The sequence below is a fragment of the Arvicanthis niloticus genome, chromosome 4 (genome assembly GCF_011762505.2).
Source record: "Arvicanthis niloticus isolate mArvNil1 chromosome 4, mArvNil1.pat.X, whole genome shotgun sequence".
Classification (NCBI taxonomy): Eukaryota; Metazoa; Chordata; class Mammalia; order Rodentia; family Muridae; genus Arvicanthis; species Arvicanthis niloticus.
The window spans coordinates 69,173,142-69,192,142 of NC_047661.1; the positions used below are offsets into that span (position 1 = coordinate 69,173,142).

General features: G+C 48.5%; 1 protein-coding gene and 1 long non-coding RNA gene across 5 annotated transcripts; one reads left to right on the plus strand and one right to left on the minus strand.

Moving 5' to 3' along the window:
* Nucleotides 1-1,175: 1,175 nt before the first annotated feature.
* Nucleotides 1,176-18,866, minus strand: Chrnb2 (cholinergic receptor nicotinic beta 2 subunit). Of its 4 annotated transcripts, none has more exons than XM_076932772.1 (8): nucleotides 18,400-18,866; nucleotides 14,434-15,275; nucleotides 10,656-10,858; nucleotides 9,543-9,688; nucleotides 9,325-9,369; nucleotides 8,713-8,822; nucleotides 6,984-7,953; nucleotides 1,176-3,540 (listed from the first exon to the last, which is right to left on the minus strand). In XM_076932772.1, the coding sequence occupies exons 2-8, from the start codon at nucleotides 14,496-14,498 to the stop codon at nucleotides 3,370-3,372; spliced, it is 1,710 nt and encodes a 569-aa protein (XP_076788887.1). In that variant the 5' UTR covers nucleotides 14,499-15,275; nucleotides 18,400-18,866; the 3' UTR covers nucleotides 1,176-3,369. The 4 variants fall into 4 exon arrangements, with proteins under 4 accessions (XP_076788887.1, XP_076788886.1, XP_076788885.1 ...); XM_076932771.1 differs by having other exon boundaries at nucleotides 18,110-18,866; XM_076932770.1 differs by having other exon boundaries at nucleotides 18,042-18,866.
* Nucleotides 10,973-13,618, plus strand: LOC143442034 (uncharacterized). Its single transcript, XR_013109920.1, has 2 exons — nucleotides 10,973-11,119; nucleotides 13,144-13,618. It is a non-coding gene; the product is annotated as an uncharacterized LOC143442034 (long non-coding RNA).
* Nucleotides 18,867-19,001: the final 135 nt, after the last annotated feature.

Genomic DNA, 19,001 nt, shown 5'->3' on the forward strand with positions numbered 1-19,001 from the left:
TTTTTTTGTTGTTCTGTCTGTCTGTCTGTGTGTGTGTGTGTGTGTGAGAGAGAGAGAAAGAGAGAGAGAGAGAGAGAGAGAGAGAGAGAGAGAGAGAGAGAAGGTGGAGGCTTATTGAATTTCAAAGCCCCAAATGAGAAAACAGCACTGGAGATTCAGAAATCTCTGCTCCTGCCAGTCTTGCTGATGCTTCTCTCCCCATAAGCCCTCATCCTTTACTGTGCCTGTATGTGCCCTTTGAAAGGGAGTTGCAACTGGGACCAAGACACGTTCAGATGCACCTTTTAACTTTGTGGATGGTTTCAAAAGTCTCCCTCTTAAATTTTAAGGAAACTCAGCTTTTAGTAACTTAACTTCAGAACTCCTGGAAGACCTGTCAACAGTGGCACCATACCCAAAGACATTGAGTGTAAAATCCCTCATAATCATTTAGACATGGGTCAACTGAGGTCAGAAGACCCAGTGACATGTTTTGGGGCACAACACTTAAGTCCAGGACTTCATGTGGTATCATTCTCTCCTTGTTTAAGTGTAATGCTCAGAGAACTGAGCAGTTTTAAAGGCAGTTCAGGGTGACAGCTCCTGCTGTCCCAAAGTCTCAGTGCCTCTATCCTCTGGCAGCCACTAGGTCCAAATTCGAGGAATGGAGTATTTCAGTCTCTGGAGGTGTAGCCAGCTTTGTGGGCTAGAAGTGTTGCTCAGGATAAAGTAACATCATGTACAAGTGGATTTTGTTGATCCCTGACCTTCAAATTTAAAGATAGTAAGTAGATGGTTTCCTTAAAGCTTAGGTGAAGACCCACCCACAAATTCACTCTGATCCCAGGATTTGAGCACAGATCAAGCCTATGCTGTGGGAATCTGCCAGATGGCTGAAGCCTGAATAGTTTAGAACCCAGACTGGAGGGGAAGCCCCAGCCCACCTCACCCCTGCTTGTTCCTTATAGAGAGGTTCTTCCCCAGAGGTCCCTTCTGGGCCTAGCCACCTGGCCACTTCTTTTGCATCTAATAAGGGGAGCAGATAACACTGACCGGGTAGTGCATACTGCCATTCACCCTTGCTGACTTTTGATTTACCCTCCCTTGAGTGGAGATTCTCCAGCATTCTCCCCTTCTGTATCTGCCAGTCTGATCTGGAAGGGTTAGGGTACTAAACAGAACAAAGTAACACGACATATTTGGAAATAATTTTAACAGAAACAAGTCCAGCTAAGGGGGAGTAAGTTGGAGGGGGGGGTGGACCATGGAAAATATTCTAGGAGTGGAGACAAGGCTGTGCCTAGGACGGTATGCTGAAGGTGGGTGGGTGAGGTGTCCAACCAGTTCCCAAAGTGTTAGTCCTTTGGAAAGCATGTGACCAGCACACTGACAGACTTCTCAGACATGATGAGATAATTATGACAAAGTGACACTTGTGCTGACCAGTTGGTGAGTGGGAAGCTGGCCAATGCATGTTGAACTCAACAGCCCCTTCTGCCTAGAAGCAGAAAGCAGAAGGTGACAACAGGAAGACCTGTCACTCTTCTTGGGGAACAATTCAGGACTGTGAGACGGAGTCCAGAGCATAGGCACAGTGGCCAGTCCACTATTGTCCTTGTTCCTTACAAGAAAGTCCTTTTCTTCCCCTTCAATCTTCTCCAAAAAGAACCATCAGGAGGGTCCTGTGTCCTGTTCTCAGCTTTCCACACTCTTGGCACCAGCTGCTCCAGACTTGCAGGTCTCCACAGAGGCAGGGAGCCTATGAACCATCCTCCCAGGCAAAGATGGCTGCCAGGTTACTGGAGCTTAGTCACTGATATGAATCTCCAACACCTTTTGTCACTGCCACTACCATGCCACCCTGTCCCAGGTTCTCATCCAGGCTCACCAAACCAGGTACCTGATTCTCTCTAGAGACAGTTCCACATAGGAGGAGGCACAAATAGAGACAGAAGGCCCCAAAGTGGTATGGGCTGAGTTTCCTCAAAACCTCCCAGTATCCTTTAGGGTTCACACTGTCCTGACACATGATAGCCCTCCCCCACTGCAGTCTTCCTCCAAAGGCTGCACTAAAAATGGCAAGAACAGCACTGTCCCATGATCTTCCACAAGTATGGGTCCCTTCCTGCTAGCACAGCCCCACCTACCTCTATTCCCACAGTGTAAATGCTGGAAGCAGGTTCTAAGATGGGCACTATTTGCCTGATATGTTCAACAGGACATGGAAAGGAGTTGGACAAACTGCTCACTGATCTTTCCAGTCCTGGCTGGTGACTAATTTGGACAACAGCCAGTTACAGGAGGTAGTAAAGTCAAGGGCAGTCCTAGCAGCAGCTAGTGGGGTCTCACAGAGGCTGGAAACCCCACACTGGTGCTACCCTCCAGAGGGGCAATACCTATCCAGGTGCTGCTTATGACTTCAGGGTGCTTTCTCAGGGGCTGGAAGTTTATGGGGTGGGGGTCAGGGAGAGGCCTTATACAGGTAGCCTTTAATTTTCTTTTCTATTAGGAGGTCCCTCCAGTTACCAGGCAGAGGTGCCCATGAGTTCATTTGACAGCTGGGGAATGCACTGAGGCAGTTCAGATGTCTGTCACTTCTGTTCTTTAAGCAGTCTATGCCCTTGGGGCAAGGAGAAAGGGGCCCACCTTCCAGGCCTGTTCTGAATCTGTAACATGGCTCCCACTAGAATCCAGCTCTGTAAATGTTCTTCTGAGACTGTGAGCCTAGACTTCTCACCTAGCTATTGATCTTCCAAGGTTCCCCCAACACCTCACCTTTTCCAAGTGAGAAAAGAAAGAGAGGAAAATCTAAGAGTGCAGAAAATTCTGCACTGGCAGAAGGGAACCTGGAGCTGGGTTCTGGAGCCCCCTGAGGCACAGGCTGTGAGACTGAATTGAAGCTTCCTAGGAGATTGTAGGAGCTCACAAGAGGACTCCCTAAAATTGCAGTTTTGTCCAGTTGTTGTCCAGGTAACAAATACTAGTCATGCCCTGCCAGCACCTTCTATCTCAGGAGAAACCACTGTCAGCCTGGCTGCAGAATCTGAACCCATCATCCTACCTCCTCTTCTCTCATGACTTGGAGGCCATAGATAACTCTGTCCCTTTTTTGGACCCTTCTCCAACACCCTCAACAGGGTTGGTGGCTCTGAGATCTCTGGCCTCTACTTAACAGCCTTGGCCCCCACCATTAACACTACGGCTTAAATAAGCTCAGAGGGGAAGGAGAACGCTTGAACATGAGGCAGCTGGCCCAACCTCCAGGCTGGAGGGCTGTGTGTGAATGGAGGTGTGAAGCAGGCTTCAGTGGGGTGGGGACAGATCCATCTTCCACCCAATACTACTGAACCCCAGGGGTCATGGGCTGAGGAGCTGCAAATGAGTGAGACCTCACTTGGAGCTGGGAGCTGAGTGGTCAGGATGGAGGAAGGTAGTGGCAGTGTAGTTCTGGAAGAGAGGCTGCAGGAACATGCCGATGGTCCCAAAGACACAGACAAAGACAAAGATCCAGAGGAACAGGCGGTCAATCACCATGGCAACGTATTTCCAGTCCTCCCTCACCTGTATAGAGGAAATGAAGGTGACCCAGATATCAGTCTCATGGTGTGGGAAGGCATAGAAAAGTCCCTACCACATATGCACACACCCCACTCTTCTCCCTCAGCAAACCCAGGACAACTTTTTTCAGCTCTGATCCTGCCTACTCCAAAGTCTCTAATGCTCCCACTGCCCCCGGGGTCCACCCAAACCTACCCACAACAAATAGGAGACTATTTCTTACTGCCTCCCACACCCCAAAATTCAGACTTAGTAAGAATGCCAGCATGTCTTCTTAGTTCTCTCACTTCCTTAAAAAAAAAAAAACAAAAACAAAAACCAAAAACAAAAAAACTGGTAAACTCCTACACATATTTCAAAGCCCTAATTTCCTAATTGTTTTTTCACCAAACAAACAACGACTTCCCTGCTTCTTTTGTTCCCTGGCACTAGCCATCTCAGTATACCATATTGTTTCAATCTGTATGTCTAGCCTTCCACCAAACTTAAAACTCCTACATGAGAGGGACCCTGCTAGCATCTGGGACAGTGTTCAGTAACTGAGAGCTGCTGCCTCTGGGGCTCTGCCTGGGACACCCCTTCAACAACCTCACTCCTATACAGAGCCCAGAAGGTGCAAGTGGAGCCCAAGTGTTAAAACATCAGAAGGTAATGATGCTCCTGGGCTTTGAGAGCCATTTACAGGGTCACAGGAAAAGCCAGCTTCTCTTTCAGACTGAGTCCTGTCTTTTTGTACATGTTTCTCTGGGGCCCAGCCAGCTCACAGGACACAGGATAGGGAGCAGGCAACTGTGCAATTCATGTAGCTGGCAGCCAAACTGTCACTCACTGAAGTCACAGTTGGACCTGCCATAGACCTACTAGCATCCTGCAAGGCTCAGGGACACAAACAAGTGAAGAACCCTATGGTTTTCAGTCTCTTCAAGGAGGTAGAGACAATAAAGCAGAGATTATACACTGAGGGGATGGAAGACTAGGATGGAGAAACAGGAAGACAGGAGCAGAGTGGCCTGGAAAAGCCTCTTCCAGGAGATGACGCTTACAGCAAGTTCTGCTGGGTAGGAAAGAAGCCCTGTTTCAAGTCCACACTGAAGACATGGTCAGGCAAAGCCAGCAGAAGAGCAGACTGTCCTGCCCCCTTTAAACTGTTTGTCCCATGAAAGGCAAAGAAAGCTGAGGGAGCAACCAATGAGGCCTGGCAACTCAATGCACCTTGGGCTCTTAGGTCTAATGATGGTGCTCCATACCACTGGGACAGCAGGAAAAGATTGAATGTGGACTGTACAGTGGTAAAAGTATTGATGTCATTTTCAAAATTTGGTCTTTGAAGCCGGCACTTCATTGTTACTTTGGTTGGTTATTGATAGCAGTTGGAACTCCGGGCCTTTCACATGCTCACCGTACATCTATCTACCACTGAGCCACACTCCCAGCCCTGAAGCTGAGGCATGCAGGAGAGCATCTCTGGTCTTAAGGAGAGACACATCCTAATGTTTGGGAGTCAAGGTTACATGTTTACTTTAAAGAGCAGAGTCAAATTATAGCAATTTAGGTATTTGGTTTTGTTTTGGGGGATGGGAGAGGTAAGCTTAATATCATCAGCTTGATAGGATTTAGCAGCATCATGGGAACAAACCTGGGGAATTTTTCTAGATTGGATAAATTGAGGCAGGCAGCACTCATTCCATGAGCTAGGGTCCCAGACAGAAGGGGGAACAAAAGTGTTTGTTGAACTTGGGTATTCCACTCTCCCTGCTTCCAGACTGCAACAGGACCAGCCAGCCACTCAGGCTACCACCTCCCCCACCTTGGGCTGTGACCTCAAATGGCAAGGTCAAACAAAGCCTGCTTCCCTGCATCCTCACAACAATGAGAAAGTAACTAAAACAAAAGTTGTTCCTGGTGGAGGGACCCAGATGCAAAGGCTTCAGGGTAGGAAAGAGCTTGGCTTGCTAGAGACAACTGAGTGATAAGCTGGTGGCCCAAGCAAGAGAGCATGTCACCAGCCTGGGGGCGTGGGTTATTTAACTGCGGCTTAGGAAGCTGAATAGGGAGGCGATTGGGAGATTCTCCCCTGGTCCACACAAGAGTTGACAGGAGCCCAAGGACCAGGGTGTCAGTGTGAAGGTGACAGAGAAAGGACAATGCAGGGAATCATCTTGGAGGTGGTGCTCCCAGGACAAGATGTCCGATAACCTCAGAGGTGGGCACTAAGGAAGAGAGAGTAAAAGGATCACAAGGTTTCAGTCTGAACTTCTTAACCCACGGTGACGCCATTTACAGCAAGACAGAGAAACTAGGGGCAAGTTAGGGCCAGGTTGGGGGTGTAGATCAAGCACTTGGTCTTGGATGTGTTGAGTTTTAGATGCCTCTGAAGCATCCAAGTAGGTCACTGCACCTTCAGCACCTGACTTGAAATGCAGGCTACATGGTGGACTGCAGCGGAGGTGGAGGCCAGCGAGCCAGCGGCAGCCAAGCCCTGCACCCAGCTAGCCTTGGCTGCTTCATCTCTAGTCTCAGCCTCTCTCCCTTCCTCTGAACTATAAGATACTTCCTCTCCCATGCTTGTCTGCTGTCGGGGGAGATGTCTGAACTCAGCTCCCAACACAAACCACAGTGCCTGCCCTTTATCCTTCCCCAGCTGGAATGGCAGAGTCCCAGAGGAAACCTTGCTGGTCACTATGGCAACAACTGAGCCTTGGCTTAGAACCAGTCAGGTACCTAAACACTGATCTCAGGGAAGGCCAGATGGTATCCAAAATGGGGGGCAGGATGTTAACCCATCACACCTTCCCCTCCCTCCTGGCTTAGTCTCAAGGAATCTCCTGGGAAGACTGCAGAAAAGGCCAGAAGCTGGGTGTGCAGAAAGAGGGTGAGAGTCTCTAGGGAGCCCTGGCCTCTGTCCACTCCATTTCTATAAATATTTCATTAGACTCTTTTCAAGACCCAGGACAGTAGAAATGGGATATTGATTTTAAATTCTGCTTTCTCTGCTGGGACCAGCCCCATGAAACCTCTAAACTTTCCTTTCCCTATCCATCACCATCCCTGTCCTTAACGTGGCCCACTCTGTGGTCCACAAGGACTCGTCTCCATTTGCACTAAAAGCAGCAGCGCATTCACAACTTGGAAGTGTTCATGTGAACTAACGCGGTGACACCCTCAGACCCGAAAGAACTTCTCCCTGCCCTAAGATTCCTAGTCATCTCACACTACCGATGCCTTAGCTGACACATCTCACCCTGAGTAGTAGTCCTCTGGGAGCTACAAGGTCATCTGGTACAGACTCCTGCACAGGCAAGCCAGTCTGGAAGCCTACCCTGCTGAGTCCACCTCAATCATGTTGCGTCTCCCCTGTACCCTTGCTTTGTGACCCTAAGTGACACTGACTCCCCGCACACAGGGGTCCCTACTCTCGACATGTCTATCTCACACTTGGTACTCACACTCTGGTCGTCATCCTCACTTCGCATATGGTCCGCAATGAAACGAACGCCGTCCACTGCTTCCCGGAGGCCACAGCTGCATGGGCCCACTGAGTGCCCCGGGCCGGCTGCAGTGGGCTCAGCCCGGAAAGCCCCAGCCAAGCCCTGCACTGATGCGGGATTGACAAAGCAGGTACATGGGTCAGCCGTAGGGCCTTCACGGAAGAAAAGTGCGCCTGCGCCCTCACGCTCCCGCTGGCGCCTCCGCAAGCGCAGGCGCTGACGTGCACAACGGTGGCGTGGCTGCTGCAGGAAGAGCAGGGTGGGCAGCTTCTCCAGGAAGACCACCTTGACCCAGGGTGCCATGGTGTGCGTGGTAGGCGAGCGGTGGTGTACATTGAGCACACACACGCTAGTGACGATGGAGAAGGTGACCAGCACCATGGTGAACATGAGGTACTTGCCCACCAGCGGTACGTCGAGGGAGGTGGGAGGCACAATCTTGGAGATGAGCAGCAGGAACACGGTGAGTGCCAGCAGCACGGAAATGCAAAGTGTCATCTTTTCACCACAGTCTGAGGGCAGGTAAAAGACCAGGATGGCCAGCGAGGTGATGAGTACACAGGGGATGATGAGGTTGATGGTGTAGAAGAGCGGTTTGCGACGAATGATGAAGTCATAGGTGATGTCCACATAGGTGGAGTCGTCTGGGTTCTCGTTGCGTCGGCCTGGCAGTGCGATGATGTCCCACTCCCCACTGGGTGTGAAGTCGTCCAGGCTGGCCACATCGCTTTTGAGCACCAGGTCAATCTCAGTGCGGTCGTAGGTCCATGAGCGGAACTTCATGGTGCAATTCTGCTGGTCAAACGGGAAGTGCTTCACCTCAATCTTGCATGCACTCTTATAGATGGCAGGTGGTAGCCAAAAGATGCTGCCGTCATAGGAGACCACAGCATTGGAATAGAAGGAGACTTCGTACATGCCGTCAGCACTGCCAAGGAATGGGGGCAGTCAGCCCTGGCTTTAGAGTCTGCGTCCCACTCATAAACCCAGCAAGAAGGACCCAGGCTGAAAGTGACCATCTAATACACCGAGATCGCCCAGAAATCGAGATGGGGTGGGAATATGCATGGGTTGGTGGTAAGAATGGGTCTCCTCCTGTTCAGGAGGCATGTATATCCATTCGGTGGTTGAAGAAAATGATTGAGGGGGAGGGGACACATCTGCTACTTGTCCCACATTGTATAAGCTGATTAGTCCTCATGACGGTAAGGAGGTGAGGGAGCTGGAGAGGCCAGGGCAAGGATCTCAAGCAATGAAAGGGTGTGGGCACAAGCCATCAGTTGAGAGTTTAGTGCCTCAAAGGGGAGAAGATTCACTGAAGGGAGCGGAACAGAATCTAGGTGAAACTAGGACCATACGTTCTTGATCGCCACCCAGGCTTCCAGAAGTTCTCATTGTTGAATCAAGTTAGGCACTGAGAACTGTCAGTCTTTAATATCTTTACCCCAGCATTCTAAGTAGCTGGGAGGAGCTGGTCAAGGCCCAAATCGCCACGACTGTCTACGCTGTATCCCACTAATTGGGTCTGTCTGTGTGAATAATGCCTGCCTACCTCCTGCTAAAGGAAAGCCCTCTCCCTCTCACAACAGCATGTTTATTTACCTTGTATTCCCACCCGCCATGATCTCATCCCCTCCCAAGAACAGCTCTGGTCTCCCCTAACCTTCATCACTCCAGGGTCACCTACTTGTTGTATAGAACCACATCTGGGAGCCAGATGTGTTTGGAAGGGAGTCGGACTTTCTTCATATTGTCGAAGTCTTCTGGCTTCCATGTGAGGCGATAATCTTCCCACTCCTGGGAAAGGGAGAGAGCAAGGCAGTACTAACCTCTAGCCCCAAGAGGGGCCCAGCGTCAAAGAAAGGGACAAACGAAAACTCATATGGCTAGCCTTCTCTGCACAGTGACTTCTCTGATCAGACATATGTCAGAGGATGATACTTCTTCATTTAATTTGCACAGCTAAGCCAGGGCATTAGACAAGTGTGAAGGTGAATCTTGGGTATGTCTAGCATGTTTAAAACCAGAGTCAAGCAGCTATGGTAGTGAATAGCATTAATCCCAGCACCAGTGAGGCAGAGACAGGCAGATCTCTGTGAGTTCAAGATCACCCTGTTCCACAAAGTGAGTTCTAGGTCAGCAGCACTAAATACTGAAACTAGACTTTAAATAAATTGATTAATTACAGTGCTAGTGAGTGGCCCAAACAAGGATTCGAATCCAAGTATCCAGGACTCCTCTCTGAAGGAGATGGTAAGAGGGAAAGGAGGGAGGGATGTAGGTACGGAAGAGCACTGACCTGGGTCAGCCAGACGTTGGTGGTCATGATCTGCTCCCGCTCGTGCTGCAGGGAAACAGGGCAGCTTGCTGAAAAGGTGCCCCAACCCAAGTCCTCAGACCTGCCACCACCATATTAAGGTCTTGTCCACCCTGGGAGCACCTAAGGAAACTTGGGTATTCAACCTTTTTGGCTGGGCTGACTTTTGTAGCTAGACAGAGGTCAAGAGCCACACTTACCACACTGATGAGCTGGGCCAATGATACCATGAGCTGTACAGTCACCAGCTCAGAGCCGTTCGTAGCTGGCCGGATGAGCTTGTTATAGCGGGAGGGATCCAAGAGATGTTCCACTAGCCGCTCCTCAGTGTCAGTACCCAATACCCCTGGGCAAGGGAATGCAGGAAGTGAGTAAACAGAAGGGCTCAGAAAGGCCTGCCTACTCAGGGACTGGGCTAACTAATCAGTCAGCTCAGCCTGGAAGTCATATCCTCTTATAGCCCTGTGCTTTAAGGATATTACAAATTTTTCAATTATGCTACAGAACTACAGAATCAGCAGATTGTCTTTCATAGATAAGTCTCTCCCTGAAACCACACCACGAGTCCAAACAGCTCCAGAGAGACACCATTCTGCAAGGATTAATGGGGATTTGTTTTCTCCAAAAGATATCAGAGGGGCAAGGCTTGAAGTTCTGCTTCTGTGGGTTGAAACAGAATAGTGGGGCTGCCTGACCCGTAGATAGGAGCCTTCCTACCCTCTTGTGTTGTCATTCTTTTGTGCGTTGCCTTGTTCTGGCCCCTCTCCTCTGTGCCTCTGCACAAAGTCCCCTCTTCTGGACACCCCACAGAGTGCTTCAGTCTGGCATTTTTCTACTCTCCTAAGTTTCCTACAAGAGGTTGGAAGTCACCCCTCTCCCCCTCCTGCCTTGTCCCTCTCTGTGGGGTGACCCAAATCAGGACTCTAATGAAGGGAGTGGGAAACGATGGTGAGCCAGGAGCTTAGAGGAAGGTTAACACCTCTAACACCCAGGTCATAAAATGTCAGGGGTTATCTCAACCCTCTTGTCATTTCAGAAGCCTCTTCTTTCCTCTTTGTGCTCATTTGCTTCCTCTCTGCAATGGTCAGGTTTCCACCTCTCTCAGGCTTCTGCCTGCGCCTGCGCCTGCGCCTGGGTCTTCCAGATCAGTTTTCCAGCGGCTCTCTGCCGACCCTGGAGTCTCTCCCCATCCCCCAGCAGGCTTCTCCGCCGCTAGAGAATCCCTCGTTTCGCCTTTGTCCTAGCAGGGGTGACTGAGCTTGGTGTCCTAAGCCACTAGTTGAGGCAGTGGAACCTGGCCGGCCAGTTCTTACCTGAGCACAGCCAAAGTAGGCCGAAGCTGAATAGCAGCGCCATAGAGTTGTAGCGCCGGGCCATGCCGCCAGCATAGCGCGTAGCCTCGCTGACACCAGGGCTGCGGACGGAGCGCTGTCCGTGGTGCTGAAGCCGCGCAGCCGCCTGCACCCGGGTGGGGCTCACGGCCTCCAGGGCTGAAGTGCCCACTGCGCGGCAGTTCCTGGAACGAGGGGGAGGTCCCGGCTTCTTGCTGGTCCCGGTTGCTCTTCCAGGGAACACAACTGGGACTACGGGGGGGGGGGGGCGGGGGGGGGAGAGGAGTCTCCGCCCCGGAGGCGGAAGCGCGGGATCCCAGGGAAAAAAAGGTGGTCCCTGGAAGGGAGCCCTTTGACTGGGCCTGTCTAGGTGGGGTGTGCGTGAGGTGAAAGCGACCGACTGCTGGGAGTTCAAATGCCCAGAAGTTGGGACACGACATGGAGAGGTTTGAGCAGGACTGGGAGGGTGAGTGGGAGGGAGACAAGTAGGTCAGGGCTCTCTGGGCGTGGGGTGGGTTGGGGGCGTTTCCGCCTTCCTCTATGTTCTTACCCAAACTAATGATTCTAGTCTTCTGGAAAGCTAAGGGTGCGGCAGAGAATATGCATGTTAGGACCTTGGACAAAGAAGCAGGGAGCAGGGTGCTGGCTTGTTTTGAAAAGCAAATTTCTCTGGAGTTTTGGAATAGAGTCCTTTCACCTGCCCCTTTCTTTTCTTTCATAAGCTCAGACAAGGCCAAGATCTTGCCACCCTACTGGGGAATCTAAGCTAGATGGGTCTAGACCTCCTGAAAAGAAGGTAACTTTGAAAGTTCTGAGATCTGCATAAGCAACCAATATCAATGGTTCCTTCCACGCTGTGTTCTGGGGGAGATCAGGGGACCATTTCACAGAGAAAGAACGAAGCTAACACAAAGAGAGCAAAGATGAGAGAGGTGTCAAAATTCAATGACATCTTTGATCTTGAAAGTCCTGAACTTTTAGCTACTGAGCCCATAAAGGACCTCTTTTTTCTTAGTGGATCAGTGGTCACTTTCAACCAAAAAGATTTCTGTCTGAAGCAGACTTAGCAGACAGCAAGGCTTCGCCTCATCTCTTCAATGCCTGTGTCCCAGCTCCACACTCCAGCTATTGACAATGTCTTTAAGATCCTTGACTATTTAACCCCTCCCAGTCCTCAGCCTTTTAAACATGTAGTTCTCTCCAGCTCTTTTATCACCCCATCACCCCTAACTACCTTCTACTTAAACTCCAGTGTTTTCAGGAATTTCAGTTCCTCAGGGAAGCTGTGACTGACAAAAGATTGAGTTAGGTACCTTGTAGACTCTTCTAGAATGAAATTCTTCTATAGCAGCCACTGCCTTTACAAGCAGAATATGAACTAGCGTAGGGCCTGGCTTGAGATGGGGGCTTAACAAGAAAATTGTAATGCATGATAGACATATCTTAATATGTATAAGTTCAGGCAGAAGCAACTTATTTAACAAATGCCCAATGTCATCACTATCCAAGGGATAGTGATGCAGCTTGGTGACAGAATGCTTGCCTAGCATGTGCAAAGCCTTAAATTCAATCACCAGCATGGGAGGAAAAGGGCTTGGGGAAGAGCTTGGAGGGAAAAGGCAGCAAAGCATAGGAGAGGAAGCAAGATGACAAAGAGAAACAACCACAGTGCATATGGAAGTGGATTTAAATCTATGCCATAGGTACAGGGCAGGGTGTGTGTGTGTGTGTGTGTGTGTGTGTGTGTGTTATAATTAATTCAGAAAGAGATTAGAATACTAAGACGTGAAGCCTAGAAAGAAGGCAAAGGGTGTGTGTAGTCACATCACTTGGGGAAAGGTTCAAGGGTTAGATATGTTTTTAACAATTTAGATGAACATAGGTTGAGTGTGTCCTTTGAACTCAGAATTGTTTGGCACAGAGGAGGTGATGATAAAAGACTTAGTTCCAGTTATTAAGAGACCACACTGGTAGCCGGGCGGTGGTGGCACACGCCTGTAATCCCAGCACTTGGGAGGCAGGCGGATTTCTGAGTTTGAGGCCAGCCTGGTCTACAGAGTGAGTTCCAGGACAGCCAAAACTACACAGAGAAACCCTGTCTCGAAAAAACCAAAAGAGAGAGAGAGAGAGAGAGAGAGAGAGAGAGAGAGAGAGAGAGAGAGAGAGAGAGAGAGAGAGACACCATACTGGCAGCAGCTTACTAGACACTGTGCTGACTACTCTAGGACAGACAAATATGAGGACTGGGAAGCTGGGAGCAGGGGAGGCATCAGGGGCTAAATAGGGCATAAGTGACAGCAGAGTGACGACACACTAGAGTGATGACACACTCAGGGGACCATTCATTGCCTTCTAGATGACAGACTTCTACATCTCCTACCTTGTACATGACAGGCTTAGGGGCAGAGGCATTCATTTGCCTTATGTATTTTGCCTTGTGTATTTTATAATTTGTTTCTGCTTGAGACAGGGTTTCACGAAGTTGCCCAAGTTGATTTCAAACTCAAAACATAGCTGAGACTGGCCTTGAACTCCTCATCCTGCCGACTCTACCAACTGTTGGGATTCCAGGCATGTACCACCATACCCAGAAGCAATTTTTTTTAGACAACTAAAAAAAAAAAAGAAAAAGAAAGAAAAAGAAAAAAAAAAGAGCCACCATTCTAACTTCTAATAGCACAGGTCAACTTTGCCTGCTAAACTTCATATAAATGGAATCATAATTTTCTGTGTGTGTTTTCTTGACATTGTTATTAGGAATCATGGACATTGTGTTTTACTCTTCAGAGCTGGAGTGTTCCATTGCCTGACCCTACTATCACTTATCCATGCCACTCCTGAGAGACATTTGGGCTGTTTTCTAGTTAAAACTATTAAAATAACACTACTTTTTTAAAATAAACATTTTATCATCTTAAATAAATAAAAACACTTATTTAAAATAACATCCGTGTCTGTTTTGTTATTGTTGTTTTGTTTTTTCAAGACAGAGTTTCTCTGTGCAGCTCTGGCTGTCCTGGAACTCATTCTGTAGATTGTGCTGGCCTCAAATTCAGAGATCTGCCTGTCTCTGCTTCCTGAGTGCTGGGATTAAAGGTGTGTATGACCACTGCCCGGCTGTCATATTTTGGGCATCCAAATATATACATAAAACATACATTTTAGACATTCTGCAAAGAGGAGCAAAGTGTGCTATACCTTTGTAATTTTCCTTCTTCGTTCACTATTTCACACGTCTCTCCCCATCTGGGTAAGTATTCTTGGATTCTATTATTTATTAGTGGTATGCACTAGGGATTATAGTGTTACTTATCTTGTTTGTGTGCCTGGGCCTTTAAAGGATCCCCAGTTGCTAGTCAACTGGCCTTTTAAGAATTCTTAGCTGTTAGAACTGCTTGACCCTATAATCTTCAGTGTTGATTGCCTCTTGAATTTCTGGGAACAGGAGATTTAAAAAAAAAAAAAAAATGCCGGCTGAGGCTGAGGGCTGAGAAAGAGCACTGGGCTAACAGAGGGAGAAGAGAACATGAACTGGGCTAACAGAGTAAGAAAAGAAGACAGTTGATGACAACTGAGCTGAGCAGATAGGCTAGAACAGTTGTTATAGTTTGGAGTTGCCAGCACTGAGAAAACTGAGAGAAGCTACTGTTTAAGCACACTGTTGGGGAACTGAGGGAGGAACTGTTGGGAGAAACCTTTGAAGTGGCTTAGCTATAAACTCGAGGAGGGCGTGTAAGTTCCTTCTCAGATGGAAGGGTACCTGGGATTCCAAAGGCCAGGAACTGCAAAATTCTGATGTGCAGCAGTATCCCAAGGGCAGGGCATCCTGAGACAGGAGCCCAGGAACCACACAGCTCTGAGAGGAAGCTTTTTCAGCAGAAACAGTGCAGCTCCCAGGGGAGAGTATCCCTAGCTGAGCTGAAGAGATCAGGGGGCCCCACTCCCCTTCTTTAACTCTTCATTACTTCTTGGCTTCTTATGAGTCACACCAGGCAGCATATCTCATGAAAGAGATTGGAGGGATGAATCCAGGAGGAGGAAGGACAAATCCAGGGGTGGCTTCCAGAAATGAAAGCAGAGATTAAGCAAAGGGCAGGGCTTATATAGGATTTCTTAGGGGGTGGAACTTTTTAGGGCAGATTTCCAATGTGAGGATTGGTGGGATTTCAAATCCTAAGCTTGGGGAGCTAAGGGATTGGTAGGTTTTCCTGTTCAGGGATTGATGGGTTTTTTTTCACCCCCTTTTCCCTGCTTGGGATAGGAAGACCTTCTCATCACTGCTGAGCTGTGTGGGGAGATTAGCGAGGAGGTGTCACCACTGTGGAAAGCTTCTGAAGTAACCTCTTCCTTTGATGGTATTTCATAATGGCCGCAGGCTGAGGCAGGAAAGAAGGTATTGTCAACGTGGACAGCTCCATTCTTACATTCTCGTAAGAATGGTTCACGACAGCAGGCTGAAGTGTTGTGGTGCAGCCATTTTAAAAACTCTTTTGCTGGTTATAAGGCAGCTGCAGGCTGGAAAGAAGGGCCGAAGCTTTGACAGCTCTGACTGTGGACCACTCAGGGACTACAGGGCTGGCAGGAAGTTAAGAGAACTGGTTACTGTAAGAAAAGGAGACATTAGAAAAAAAATTAAAACATTTTATACTCAGCCACTGAGATAACCCTACAATTCCTATTTCTTTTTCATTTTTTTTTTTTTTTTAAGAGGGTCTGTTTAGCCTAGGCTGGCATCAAATTCATGATCTTCCCGTCTCAGCATTCTGAGTGCTGGATCCCCTCCTTTGTCTTAGAATTTACACCTTTCTTCCTAATCTCCTTCCACTTTAGAACCACATCTTGGTTTCCCACAAAGCTCAGCTCTGTTAGTATTGCTACTGATATTTGCTTTCACAGCTTAAGGCTCCGTTGACCTTTCTATCTTCCCAGTTCTTACAATAAGCTCAAATCCCTAAACACTAGAAGATCCGGTCTTTGCCTGTCCTACTTCCATCATTCCCCTGTATTCTAGACCTATTACTCTTCTGCTCCTTCAGTTTGCTACATCTTTCTTTAAAACCTTTGTGGCCGTTATGATGGCTAAGGAAACTACATTCTGTACCAGGCACCTCCTTGGTACCCACTGGCCTCTGCCCTAAATTTCTGAAAGATGAACTCCTAGAAAACTCCACCCTCCACAGACTGGTGTAACTGCTGTGAGGTGATTAACAGCTTGCTTTGGCTTCTGTAAACCTGCTTATCACTGTTTTCAGAGGTATCTCCTTTATAGCTGTGAACAAGAGGAAAGAGACAGTGCCTCACATAGCTGAGGGGACTTAAGCACTTTCTTACACAGCTACAAGTTCCACAGAAGCAAGAAAATTGTCATCTCCACCTTCAAAAATCCTTCCCTTAACCCCTTGTTGGTAGCCTTTGATTTGGCTTTAAGGCTGCCACCCTACTTGCAGTTTTAATAAATCTGGCTAATTGCAGTTTGAATTGAGTTTGTAGCCTCTCCTGGTGTCTCACACTCTATAACTTGGGACTTGTCAGCTCTTGCTCCACCCGTTCTACTCACTCTTCAGAAATGTGTTATTTCTTCAGAACTTCTTTCCAGATTTCCAGCTAGTTTTCTCCTCTGAGGCACTTAGTACAACTAAGAGTCAAAGTTTGAGTGTCTGTCTATGCATTAAATGTCTTGTTTTCTAAGTTTCTATTTGTTGTTGGGGGCAGGGCAAAGGCCATGGCATGGTGTGTGAAGATCAGAGGACAGCTTTATGGCTCCGTTGTCTATGCTCTTCTACTTTTGTGGGTACCCAGGATTAAACTCAAGACACTAGGTTTGTGTGGCATCTGGCTGGCCCAAGTGTCTGATTTCCTGTCAGGTTGAGAATGTAAGGATTGAATCTGTTTCATTCAATCCTATTTCTTTAGTGTGTCACACACAGTAGGTGCTTGCTTGGTAAGTATTTGTTCATTTCTCACATTTAACAAGTCAGTTGGTTTTGTAGATTCTGGCTTTATAATTTCTATTTTCCTTAATATGTATTCCATGAGGGCAGGTCATTTTTAATCACTTGCCTCTGCATTCACTAAGTATATCCACTTCATTACCAGTTCAGATGGCTGCCACACTCATGCCCAATTATTTTAGGTGTGATTTCATATGAAGCTTACCAGCAACTGAAAGCCAGAGAGCTGAGATGCTAAATGAAGGAGCAACAGAAGGCACCACGTCCCACTGACCTTGACTTCTGGGTTCCTCTGGGAGGTGGAGGTGTGGCTTACCAACCTGCAATATTGTCATGTTTTCTCTCCAATAAACCCCATATGGGATGTAGTTCAATGACAAAGCCAAGCATTGAATGAGGCTCTGGGCTCTTTGTATATGGGGTTGGGGACATGCCTCAGTGGGTAGGAACACTTCTTACTCTTGCAGAGGATCAGGTTTCAGTTCCAAGCACCCACATAGCTTCTTGAAATCATCTTTACCTACCTCCAGTTCCAGGAGACCCAATGCCTCTTCTGGCTCTGTGGGCACCAGGCACACATGTACATAAGTGATGCAAAATATGCATACACATACAGCTTCTATATAAAGTTCATCAGGCCTGGTGCATGCACATGTAATCTTAGTACTTGAAGGCTGAGCAAGGAAGACCTCAAGTTCCAGTTCCTTGGATAAGGGCTAAAGGTCATGTGATCTGTGAAAAGTTCTAAAAGGAAGTGTGTGGGGCTGGTAGAATAGGGGAGTTGAGCAAGGTGGTGCATGCTAGCCTATAAGCTAAGCACTGGGAAGTTGAGACAAGAGAATGAGATTCGGGCTAGCCTGGGCTATATAGCAAGACCCTAACAATAACAAAAGAAATAAAGGAAGCAGGCAAGCAGACAAAACAGGGCAGAAGGCATGGAGACAGACCCAGAAGTTCTGTTCAGTAGCTATAGATCTGTAAAATAGGTGTTAAAATGCTCACCGTGCAATGGTGTTAAGAGGGTTAGAAATATTTGCTAAATATTTCTGGCTCGAGGAATGCTTGATAAATTAGACTTTTTACAATTATTCTTTTTGTGTGTGATGATGGGGGTGGGTATCAAATTCAGAGCTTCTACTTGCTAGGCAAGCATTCTACCACATCTCCAGACCTTATTTATTAGTTATTTGGCCAAGATAGGAATGTATTAAGTTATCCAGGCAGGCCTTCGACTTTTGACTCTCCTAAATAGTTGGGACTACAACCCTGTACTACCAGGACTGGCTTGCCCTAGTATTTTATGCTTCCTGCTTTTAGACATAGGCACAAAGATGGTAAGCAGCTAAATGTTCTGACTGCTCCCATCACAAGAAAACCAGCTCCCCCCCAACTCCCCAGAGCCTCAAAGAACACGAACTTCCAGAGTTGAACTTGGCCAATTAAAGCTTTTTGCTAACATCACTGAGTCAATCAGTAGCCCAGTACCAAGGTACAGTCAGCTTCCAAGAAACATAAAGGTGGTGACGGCGGAAGGTCCAGTGGCTCACATGGTGAAATGGCCCCAAAGCCATCAGGCAGGCTAGCACCTGCCGTTTGCAGCGCTGGATTTCACGACCCTCTGTTGTCCTTTGTGATAGTGCCACCTAGTGGGAACGACGAGGCACTGCCACAAACTTCAAGGCCTGCTCAGGATGAGTGCGAGGAGGTGGGAGGATGAATAGTAGGTAGGCAAGGGTGTCTTCCATCCAGCCCCTAGGTTAGTATTCTGCACTCACAAGTAATGAAGTCCAGTGATTCTGTGGAGGAAGCCGCACCATCTTTCCCCTCAGACGTAACTGACCAGCGACCATACTCGACACTTCAGTATCCTTGCACCGAGTCTTTGGGAACAGGTTAAAGAGGCCTCACCGTCTTGTACAGAGCCATTGTTCTGATGGAGAAACTGAGGCTCTGTAGGAGTGTAGATAACCCAAGGTCACACACCGTAGAGGAACCGCAGGGAGATCCAAGTCAGTTTCTCCGACCTTAGTGAAAGGCGCCTTCCCTTCCGCACACCGGGCCCGCCGCTGCAGACGCAGGCGACCCGACCCGACGACCCCCATGAGGATACAGGACGGACACATCCAGCCGCCACACGCGGGACCGCGGGACGCAAGCAGGAAGCAAGAGTCCCGCGCGGGGAGGCCCTGGGAACACAGGCGCCGACCACGTGACAAGAGACGCCGGCCATGTGACAGGGAAGCGCTGGCAAAGGCCCCTGGTGCACAGTCACGCACGACGCACGTACACGCACGGAAGCGCTTCGAGCGGCGAGGCTAGGGCCGAGGGTCACATGTGGAGGGTGACAGGCGCGGGCCGGGGGGCGGGAAAGAAGCGC

What these genes read in the sequence shown, in the direction of transcription:
- Chrnb2 (XM_076932772.1), bottom strand. Translation starts at nt 14,498, where the DNA reads ATGCCCTGCCCTTGGGATACTGCTGCACATCAGAATTTTGCAGTTCCT. An exon ending in TGGCCCAGCTCATCAGTGTG is followed by an intron (nt 9,370 to 9,542) that starts GTAAGTGTGGCT and finishes GTTTCCCTGCAG; the next exon opens with CACGAGCGGGAGCAGATCAT. An exon ending in GTGAGGATGACGACCAGAGT is followed by an intron (nt 3,541 to 6,983) that starts GTGAGTACCAAG and finishes TCCTCTATACAG; the next exon opens with GTGAGGGAGGACTGGAAATA.